The sequence below is a fragment of the Lottia gigantea genome (genome assembly GCF_000327385.1).
Source record: "Lottia gigantea unplaced genomic scaffold LOTGIsca_21, whole genome shotgun sequence".
Taxonomy (NCBI): Eukaryota; Metazoa; Mollusca; class Gastropoda; family Lottiidae; genus Lottia; species Lottia gigantea.
Genome location: NW_008708458.1, coordinates 2,319,179 through 2,330,035, shown reverse-complemented (window position 1 = coordinate 2,330,035; position 10,857 = coordinate 2,319,179). Strand labels below are relative to the sequence as shown.

General features: G+C 35.1%; 2 protein-coding genes across 2 annotated transcripts; one reads left to right on the top strand and one right to left on the bottom strand.

Moving 5' to 3' along the window:
- Positions 1-21: 21 nt before the first annotated feature.
- LOTGIDRAFT_214489 (hypothetical protein) lies at positions 22-2,499 on the top strand. The gene is made up of 5 exons (XM_009054200.1): positions 22-145; positions 524-632; positions 893-947; positions 1,519-1,625; positions 1,821-2,499. The coding sequence occupies exons 1-5, from the start codon at positions 45-47 to the stop codon at positions 1,956-1,958; spliced, it is 510 nt and encodes a 169-aa protein (XP_009052448.1). The 5' UTR covers positions 22-44; the 3' UTR covers positions 1,959-2,499.
- A 2,134-nt stretch (positions 2,500-4,633) lies between these two features.
- On the bottom strand, positions 4,634-9,018 carry LOTGIDRAFT_214487 (hypothetical protein). Its single transcript, XM_009054199.1, has 7 exons — positions 8,932-9,018; positions 7,851-7,883; positions 7,210-7,303; positions 6,704-6,841; positions 6,177-6,314; positions 5,427-5,676; positions 4,634-5,116 (listed from the first exon to the last, which is right to left on the bottom strand). The coding sequence occupies exons 1-7, from the start codon at positions 8,945-8,947 to the stop codon at positions 4,826-4,828; spliced, it is 960 nt and encodes a 319-aa protein (XP_009052447.1). The 5' UTR covers positions 8,948-9,018; the 3' UTR covers positions 4,634-4,825.
- Between the last annotated feature and the right edge of the window lie 1,839 nt (positions 9,019-10,857).

Below are 10,857 nucleotides of genomic sequence, written 5' to 3'. Positions count from 1 at the left end.
TTGTTTACCTTGTAGTTTTGACAAAAAATCAATGAAATTATAAAATGGGGAGCACAAGAAGACAACGAATGAGAAGAAAATTTGACCACACGAAAAACAGAAAGAAAGCTTGGAAAAAATCGTTGAAAAAGCCAACAATTGGATGGTAATTTCTACATTTGTATAAGTCAAATCGTCCATATGTCAATTCGTCCTGAAAATTTCAATATTTGTCTGTCAAATCGTGCAAAGTAAACAAAACTTAAATTATTGATATGTTAATTGAAGGCTTGATTGTCCTCCTGTAGCTACAGAAGGTTAATTGATCTTTGGCTTTGAATAGTTATTGTTGTAGTTGAGAGTGATCGTTTGTATAGATCTAGCCTAATATTGGTCAGGTTCAATAATCAAAAGAATATTGACAGGAAATTGACAAAAATACTGCAATTTTTGGCTTACCTCTCATAATTGTGCAAATTAATCTGTTGGAATAACTGCCAATTTATATTTAATGGTATGTAATGCCTTTTGATTTACTCTTTAGTGAACCTATGCGAACAGCTTGGGATGAAAAGAAAAGTTTAAAGAAGAATCTAGATGAAATGGGTCTGTCCTATGATCCAAATAAAACTCTTCATAAGAAAATAAGAAAGGTTAATGTCTTAAACTTTAGATCTACATCACTCTGGTCTCTACCAACACCTAAGCACAAGAACTAGCTCAATGTGGGTTCACAATCGAACTTTTCAAGTTAAAGAAGCATAACTTATGCAAAATGATTGTTTTATTTAAAGAGGCATTTCGTTTCCGGCTTTGGCAAAAAGTAAAGATTCATCATTATACAGGTCTTTGTTACAAAATAAATTTTTGACAACTCACAGACAGACATTTTTGTATTGTTTTATGATTTTAGGATGGAAAAATAGTAGAAAAAGAAATAAAAATCACAAAGCCTGAAGTTGTACAAGGTTTGTATGCATTTGACCACACATTTCAATATATAGACTAAAATGATATTGAGTTATTGCCCTTTCCAAATAAGACAGTTTATATTCAAATTATGTTTGAGTTAAAAGTTTTCTTGGTCGTTAGACTTCACATCAGCATCGGCAATCAAAGGGAGGAAACCGATTTTTTTCATTTCCAAACTACAATCGATAAGTCCTAGTCCAAAAGTTGAAAAATTTACATGTTGGACTTCACTATCCCTTTCACCTAATCCCTTTCCCAGTCTTTCAAGAGAGCAGTGACAAAGTCTGGTGGCCATGTTTGCATCTGGTCATGTTCTATGCTATGTTTGAATTGTTAAAGAGGTTTTCTTAACTTCTTATGGTTAGGACACTGATAGCATCAATTTGCTCCATACTAATATCTAGGCAGATGTCTGTGGTTCTTGCAATTACACTGAAATTGTGCGTTCTGTGATGCACTTTTATTATTATTAGCAGCTTTTATGGTAGTAATGTGATAAAACTAAGAGGCTGCTTCAGTAAAATTCATCTTGACTGATCATCAAAATTGTCTCCTTTAATATTTCAGCCATGGAAGAGGACGCCTACACACCAAGATTAAAAGCAATATGGACCACACCAGAAATAGCTAACTTCTGTTTAAAGATGATGGACAAACATGGAGAAGATTATGTGGTCAGTAGAAGCTATAATTCAAAATAATGAAAAATGTCACATATGTCAATATGCAATATGTCATATTTTTGGTTCATATTTCGATTAGTGTCATTGTTATTAAGTTATTGCCTTCGTTTATTAGTCGTTTCCATCGCGATAATTATGAAATCTTTTAAAAAAAAAATGTCTGTTTCAAGTTGTTCTCTCTTTCAGGCCATGGCTCGAGATCCAATGAATATATTTCAACACACACCAAAACAGATTAAACGTAAAATAGAAGGAGTTAAGAAAGTTCCAGGTTTATATGAAGATTTCTTAGCTTCAAGAACAGGTGGGGATGATAGTTCTTGAATTTACACCTCATTGACATACTGTTGTTTGCAGGTACAAATGCTTCAAATTGGGAATGACAGGCTGACCATTAGGATGCAAAATCGGGATCTAAACTCATAAAGACTTTACAGATATTTTTCTTCTTCCAATTGGTCATTAAAATTGATTAAAAGTGTAGTTTTGATAACCAATTCTAAAATAGATGCTGATTTGTTACCAAAAGATTTTATGAAACAAATCAAAGCTCATTTTCAAGACAGTTATGTGCTAAAACAAAGATATTTTCAAGTTCTAATCAGATGTTCATGACATAAGGACTGTGTTTTATGAATGTGGCAGCTTTTGACTCTGTTTTCGCAAAGTTAGAATAGTTCTTGATGGAGAAATCATGTTAATATACTTTGTGGTGAAAGATACTAAATTTTGTTGTGAAAATGTTGTTGTTTTGTCTGTCAAGGTCATTCTCAACATTTCCCAATTTGATTTCAAAATTCATTTCATTAGAATTGTCATGTTCACATCATAATGTAAAATTCTGTAAATAAAAAAAAACTCATTGATCATTGTGTTTCATTTTGTCTTCAGAGTCAAAAGCTGAGCCATTCTACACAAATCTACTGAACAAAGTATGCGTTATGAAATTCCATAGCACATCTTGTATCTTTGGTAACATTAATGAAAAAGAAAAGACCGAAATTGCAGTTACAGTAGTATCTGTTTCATTTGTGTTACTTTGATTGTCTCTGCTTGACAAATTTACTACTAGCTCTTTTGAGACCAGTGAACAATCCATAGACAAAACCTCTGTTCCAACCAGCACCTCTGCTATTACAGTATGGTTGGCTATGTTGTCTTGTGGAACGTCAAATATGCTTTTTACTCAGTTGACCATATAGTTTGGCCTAGTTATTATGCCATTTTAAGAGCTCGAAAGAAGGTAATTGTGACAGGTATTGTTGTACATTATGGCTTCACTGGAAGAATCAAAACAGTTCTTTAACTAAAACAATTTATTACTATATATAATACTGATGGGTATTACAGTTTCCAACTTATCAGGGGTGTGTACATAGAATCAAATACACTATACGCTCTCTATTGCTATATATTCATAAGAATTTGTCTTTAGTGTGGAATTTTAAATATAGAAATACCAAACTAATGACAAAATTGATCATAAGTTTTTTTTGATGTCCAATTACAAATGGCCTACCGTGGAAGTTCTGCTGTGATTCAGTTTAACGGAAACTGCCGAAGGTTGCCGAATGAACCAATAACAAGAAATACTGGCGTTACCAGTAGACGTATTAGTCAATGTGCTAACTGTACTTGAATATATTTACTAAAATCTACCTTTGTGATGTTTTGTGAAAAGAGGCCCAATGTTTGTAAATTGAAACCAACCTGATGAAAAAGATTTTGAAGGAATTTTGTAGACATAGACAAACACACAAAATAAATCCAAATACGCTGTCTACTCCAATTTTTTTGGTCAAAAAATAACATCATGTATCTAATTTAGATATCTGTGAGTGGCTAGAAAATGACTTTGATATTCATCTCCCCCACTGCATCTTCACAACGTCGACCTATTACGAACTTCGTATTGACTGCAATAGCCATTTTTTATACGCCCACATTCAAATTGCTGTCACCCCTGTCCGTCCGTCCACATTTTTCTTGTATGCACAATAGAGGCTACAGTTTTTATCTGATCTTGATGAAACTTGATATGCATGTATATATTGATGGGATCTCGGTCAAGTTCGAAATTGGTAATAATCGGATGAACGGTTTTAGAGTTATTGCCCTTGACTTAGTAAAAACGCGTTAAATTTGGCTTGTATGCTTGATAACGGCTGCAATTTTTATCTGATCTTGATGAAACTTAGTATGCATGTATATATTGTTGAGATTTTGGTCAAGTTCGAAATTGAAATTAATCGGAAGAACGGTTTCAGAGTTATGGCTCTTGACTTAGTATAAACGCTTTAAATTCTGCTTGCATGATAAAGGCTGCAATTTTATCCGATCTTGATGAAACTTGGTATGCATGTATATATTGATAAGGTCTCGGTCAAGTTTAAATTTGGTCATAATCGGATGAATGGTTTTAGAGTTATTGCCCATGACTTAGGTAAAACGCTTCAAATTTTGCTTGCAGCCATGATACAGAGTGCAGGTTTTATCTGATCTCAATGAGACTTGGTATGCATGTATATATTGATGAGATCTCAAGTTCAAAAATGGTAAAAATTGGATGAATGGTTTTGGAGTTATGGCCCATTCATTGCCTCTAATTTGGCATGAAGACCTGATAGAGACTACATTTTTTATTCGTTTTTTGATGAAACTTGGCATGAGATCTCAGTAAAGCTTGAAATCAGTAACAATCGGATGATTGGTTTCACATATTAAACCATTACAGACTTTGTTATCAATTCCGACAGTTGGTAGTTGGCGTATGTTACATTGCCTGGCAAGCTATCTTATTTTTCTTTGATCAAACTACTTTGATTGGATTGCACGTTAGCGAATAACTAGTATTGCAATAAATTAAAACGTTTCATTCATTATGGTTTGACATTGTGCAGATGCGCCCCCTTATTTTTGCTTAAGTTTTACTTTTGGACAACCATAATTTTACCTGCTACAGACAAAACACGGGAGAAATATGTAATAGTTTCGATGTTGAAGAGACTATACGAAATTTGGTTTTTATATACAAGAACAGTATCCTATACGTCCTATCATATAAACGTCTCTTTTCACAGAATCATCTATGGCGCATTAAGTTTTTGTAAAATACAGTAGCAAATATTTTCTATTTTAGGGTTTTTTTTGTAATTCTTTGAAAAAAGTTTTTTTTTATGTTTGCATGTGAATTATCTCTGTATAGGTTGTGCCAATTCGTCCACTCTTTTCGGACAAATGCCTTTCAGAGCACTCGCCTTTACCACAAACGCATCAGGATTGAACTGGAGGTGATCCATGGACGCTCTGACTACAGGTTGGGATAGTTCATTCACTCTAGGTGTAGCTTGTGCTCGTTTTGCTCCTTTACTAATGGGCCATTCAATTTCTTTATGTGGTTGGTAACCCTCAGCTAGAGGTTTTGCACGCGCTAGTTCTACACTTCTTGTTGAAGCTGCTGCATTCTTAGCCGAGTCAGATACCTGAAAAGTAAAAGGGAGTAAAAAATTTAGCCTTGTTCAAGATTTTTTATTACTATGAGACATTAATCACTATTAATTTTTCGAAAGTGACATTGAGAAATTGCAGCTGAAAGTCTCAAAATTGACATGCTGAAGTTACTGTTATAGACTGCTCAACAAACGGTTGTTGGCAACAACTATTTGGCAACAAATGAATTCATTGAAGACAGAAGTACCACTGCTTGGCATCAGCTTATATCACGTGGTTTGTAAGTTGTTTGAGCCTTATTTTAGGAACACGATTTCTTCAGAGCTACATTTAGCAACTTACCAGCCATTCTGGTTCTCTGAAAGGACCAACTGGTCTATTTTTAGGATTTGCTAACCCTTCTATTCTTTCTGAGGCGCTGGCTTTCATCGCTGCTGTACTGACTATGGTTTGGATTTCTTTACTGGGCTCGAATTCAGGGTGTGGATTCTTATGGGTGGCTAGTTGATTGGTTCGGGGTCGTTCTGCTGACTGTACGGGTGGGGCCGCTGTAATAGGACTGGATCGACCGCAACTGTATACAAACTGGGCACTGAAATGAGATGGGTATATGCAGAAACGATCTTCATAACTATGCATTGGTTACATTCTTACAGCTGTTATTTCATCTGAATATATTGTGCTTGTTTACGGAACAAGATGCTCTTCAATTTACAAAACTGGATTATTCTTATAGAATTTTGGGTTATTCCTGCTGTTAGTAAATAATACTAAGTTTTTTTTTAAACCAATATTACCTACAAATATTTCCATATTATCTACGAAAGCACCACTGTGCCCGGAGTCATTATCATAGATAAATATTGAGATGTTCTATATTGCTTTGATACACCATTCATAGCTCGATTATTCTTCCTCATTACTCTACTGTTCTATATCATTTAATGAATAGTTCATTAGATGGTACCAAGGTTTTGCCAATTCTTATTTCACATTTTGGGTTTCGTTTGCTTTTCGGACCGTAAGTATATATACGCTTGTGTATGTGTGGTTTATTTCCAGTTGTTCTTTAGTCCAGAAACGTCTACTTACATATCGTCTTTATGATTACAAACATCTGACTTAGGTTGGGCTAACTGTTCAATACGAGCGGATGCTGAAGCTTTCTTAGCACCATCTGGTACATCAAATATGGTGGACGATCTACCACAACTGTAGTAGTACAAGGGGCTGGAAAATAAAGGGACCATTATCAGTTTTACTTGATAGCTGTGCGTTACAACTTATAAGGCATAAACCAAAATAACAGTTCGATCAATTTGCCAGTGAAGTTTCATTGCCTTAATATTGTCGAAGATGATTGCAGACAACTTGGCACTTGCTGACAGTACGTCCATTTCACTGTTTTATTTTTTTGCTGGTGTCTTATTGAAGTTTTACCTCTCGAGTGGTATTGGTAATGAATTATTTATAATTATAGATGTGCGTGTACTTAATGCAAAAGTTACCAATGCAACCTCTTAATTAAGACAATACAAAAACGATGGCTTCGAAAGTTACTTAAGTTACTCATGTAAACTGTTGAATTAGGCGATCGTCGATTTTGAACGATTACTTACACATTAATGTTATTTGTCTCGTCCTGAAAGTTACGTTTTGGTGTGGCTAACTCTCTGACCCTTCTGGAAGCTTCAGCTTGTTTGGCGGTTTTTGTTACTGGCCATAGCATTTCTTGTGTACCCCAAGATACATCTGGTCTGAAATACGACAAAGACAGGTCATTTACAATCTATTTCATGTTAGCAAATCAGTTATAGGGAGATGGTTTAGTCTCAGAAACGACATGTAATAATCGAGCCAATACGTTGTGCTATGTGCAACAAGAATTAGACGTTTGCTAATATAGAATATAGTATTTTTGATCTAAATGAATTTCCAATTAAATGTCAGTCGTAGTTCATCAAGTGTTTTATTACTGAAACCAGTGGGGTTTCCACAATGCAATATCGAATTTTAAAGCTTTTCGCAATGCTTCAGATATTTAAGTGTTTACTGAATGCTACAGGGTGAGGAGTGCATTATGCTGTTGGTATTTCTGTTCAGACGTGGAAGTTGAACCACTTACCCAACGTTTGTATACCATTCTTTCTTTACCTCCTTTGGTTTAGAGAGTAACAGTAACCGCTCTCGGCCTTGTTTACGGATTCTTTCATATTCGGCTGAAAGATGAAAAGAAAGTATAAAGAAGGAGACAATAATATTAACCTGGATGTCATGATTTGATGACCAATGCCGATAATTGTTACCATAATGCTATTAAATGTTGTGGGGGAACAAATGTAAAAACTATAAAATGCAAATTCTAAATAGCACGAATTGTTTACAGACCTAAAAAATAGAAAAGTCAAGTATGTCAAAACAATAATTATTCACAATGCAGGGATAGCACGATTGACAAGATTGGTATTGGAAACGTTTTTGGCTCAAATAATCAAGGCACCCAAAGAACTTAAAGAACGAGATAAGGCACAACATTTAATATATGAAGGAGCTGTCGAATGCCTCGAAAGTCCCAACATTGTTGTAACTTAACAATAATTATTATTATTTATGAAAATCAAATTCAGAACGTATTAAGTTAATGCATTGGGTGCAAACACAAGTTTGTGCAGTGAAAGTGTAGAAGTGCAGCTTCAATGTGCTCTATGACAGCCGTGCATGCAAATGTGTACAATGTGCAGAAAATGAGGTAAAGCATCGTTATACCTTTCTCTGGGAAGCCCTCTCCGCGTCTATTTGCTGTAAATTAGATTTATAGGGAATTTAGTAATATGGTTATATATTGAAAATACAAAAATATTTGTATTCAGCCTTCGATTTTCAAATAAATATTCATTTCTTGGAGAACAGATTCTTGATAAACAATGCCGTTTTATTAGAACTTCCATTCCATTCCCGTCATACTGTGCTCTACTTTAATTACAAGACATATTTTCAAGCCAGGAAATGAGGCATTGTGTCTTGCAATAAGGTAACAAGGAATGGGTAATTGCTGAGAACCCAGGGCCAGTGCCGTCTCTATCATCATAAGGCGGAGGGCTGAGTGGGGACCATGGAATTATCTAGGAGGGCTCACAACACGAGGCATAAATAAACTCAATGATAAGAAATTCTAAACTGGTGGCCAATCCCATCCCCAACCCGCCCTCACCAACGCCACCATCGGAGGTTTAACTTCGACATTTCACTTTTATGTCAACCCTGAAGAATTCAATTTCAACTCTACAGAATAGACCAGTGTTTAACAGTCGGGGGTCGAATTGATCTGTACTGAGCCATGTGGGGTATTAAAATATTAAATGATCTTGTTCATGGATTAAATTGGAAACATGATACTATTAATTATATATAGATCAGATAGGTTTGTTTACGCCGGTTTAAACAATATGGTCCTCTTTATATAGATCTACATAAGACAGGTGGTCGAACACAAGACGTAGTCTCCCGAACGCACTCACTGTGGTTTCAAGAATTGCTCTTGGTCTGCATGCATGCCCAACCTGTGGTAACTAATTCTCCAAGGAGCATAGACCACCCATATCTTCTCTTATGATACAGATAGTTAGTATCATGATTTGATCTTATGGACTCTTATACATTTATGCTATCCTATCTTGATCCAGGTGTATTTCTTTGTAGTATATAAAACAATTTTCAAGATTTATAATATTGATAATACATTTCCCATTGTATGCAATGTTGGGTTACAACTGCATTTAACGTATCTTTCTGGCTTTTAGTAATTATAACCACTGGTAGATTAGAATATTTTAAAGTAACAAATTACCTTCGACTTCCGTCATGGTTCTATGGAAATCCTGCCTTTTTTACAAACGATATTTCATTCAGTTTTATTCCAAAACACAACACAAAACGAATACAGGACAGAAAATGTTGCTTTCGCAGATCGAAGCCCTATACCTATATCCCAGCTTGCCACTCAATCGACTAACTAGATCCTATTGTTCTAAACGTCACGTAGCAACGTTCTATCGTGACGTCATATGTTGATATCACCCGGTAGCGGGTGGGATTAAGAAGATTAGTAGTGTGTAAGGTATAGAAGAGATTAACGTGCTTGATTGAATGGTTATAGAGGATTAATGATTTATACCAGATATACGACTGTGATATTGTAATGTAGGTTAGGCTGACTGACGACTAGGGATTTGGTAATCGGTTAAATCGATATGCGTAAACCATTGCTCTTGCACATTTATATACTCCTTTATTTCCTCCAATTTTGAAGATTTCAACATAGATAAACGTCATACAAACAGATAGAAAATAGAAAGTGAAGTATAGATATACAAATTGAGTGAATGAATGAATTAATATTGGTAAAATAGAAATCATAGAGAATAAATTTAAAAATTTTCAAAATTGTAAGATAACTACATCGACTACTCCGGGACAGCTTGGGCGTTCAATTTCCTTTAATTTATGGAACGCTAACACAAATCTATGCTCGTAAAATGGAAAATGCCGTTAGTAAATGTGGGCGTGCTCCTAGACAAATAACAAAATTGTTTGCTTTAAATTATTTTGCTTCTCACCCTTTCATAAATATCGCTTCCAGTTGCAAATGAGAGTTTTCTGCAGCAAAAATTACATTCCCTTTTGAACATAAATAGATAAGCAGGACTTTTATTCGACGATGGTTGAGTTCCAGGCATACAGACTGTTGCCACTTTGGTTGCTAGAGCGAAATAGGCCCTGGATTTGCCCCTGCATGCTTAGCCGGCTTCGAATACTTGTAAGAATATACCATTTGCGTATTTGAATTTTAACGCGCGATCTTGTAACGCGATCTTGTTCCGAACGTTCTGTAGTTCTTTACAGTACTTTCAGTTAAGTCAATCTGTGGTATTCGACATGAGCATAAAGACGACCGAAAAATCACAGGTGCCATCAGAGGCTCATTTTCTACTTTCTAGCTATATGAATTTTGTTGCATAGTTTTACTTTTTTATGTGAAGCATATGTCGTGCGGATTTTGTTGTAGCGGACGTTAATGGGCACTGAATCGGGACTATCTATCTAAACAATTGGAATACGTGATCATAAAGCCGATCGATGTAGTCGAAGTCGCCGAATTTCTAAATATACGGTTTATAGATGCTAGTCAGAGAGACTGACATTGAAATACATCCAGTTTGATCGTGTTCATCAAGATGTGCATGCTTACCATTGTATAGCATGAATTTCATTCTCGATGGACTTTATAATGTAGAGTAATTGCATTCTACTTACCGTTCTTTTTCGGTCCCATGAATACAATTACAATTCAACATGATCTCTCTTAGTCTAAACTTCAACTGATATCTATACTTTATAAATAGTTAAAGACCTCCACCACGATTCGACAACTAATAAGACCACAAGATATTGTGTAGTACTAAATTGTTGCCTTGAGTGGGTGTATCGAACAAGCGACTATAATGAATAATGTATATAATTAATGAATAACCACGTTTAGATAACCCGGTCTTTAATTAGACGAGACAGAAAGGTGATACCTTGGTATTTTGTATGAGATATTTCGGTTTTGTTCTTGAATTTAATTGCACGCATCATAATATTGTGTATGGACCTTTCGAGGACCTTTGAATTGATATCCCTAATCCATATTGGTCGCCGATGTGGTAATGTTTTCTTCTCTGTTGATTGACATATTGGGTACAAAAAACGCTTAAATTTAGTATTCCATTTT

Excerpts from the sequence above, each read along its gene's own strand:
- LOTGIDRAFT_214489 (XM_009054200.1), top strand. The coding sequence starts at position 45 with ATGGGGAGCACAAGAAGACAACGAATGAGAAGAAAATTTGACCACACG. Across the intron at positions 633-892 it reads TTCATAAGAAAATAAGAAAG|GATGGAAAAATAGTAGAAAA; the intron begins GTTAATGTCTTA and ends TTATGATTTTAG. Across the intron at positions 948-1,518 it reads AAAGCCTGAAGTTGTACAAG|CCATGGAAGAGGACGCCTAC; the intron begins GTTTGTATGCAT and ends TTAATATTTCAG.
- LOTGIDRAFT_214487 (XM_009054199.1), bottom strand. Across the intron at positions 6,842-7,209 it reads GAATGGTATACAAACGTTGG|ACCAGATGTATCTTGGGGTA; the intron begins GTAAGTGGTTCA and ends GTCGTATTTCAG. Across the intron at positions 5,117-5,426 it reads TCAGAGAACCAGAATGGCTG|GTATCTGACTCGGCTAAGAA; the intron begins GTAAGTTGCTAA and ends TTTACTTTTCAG.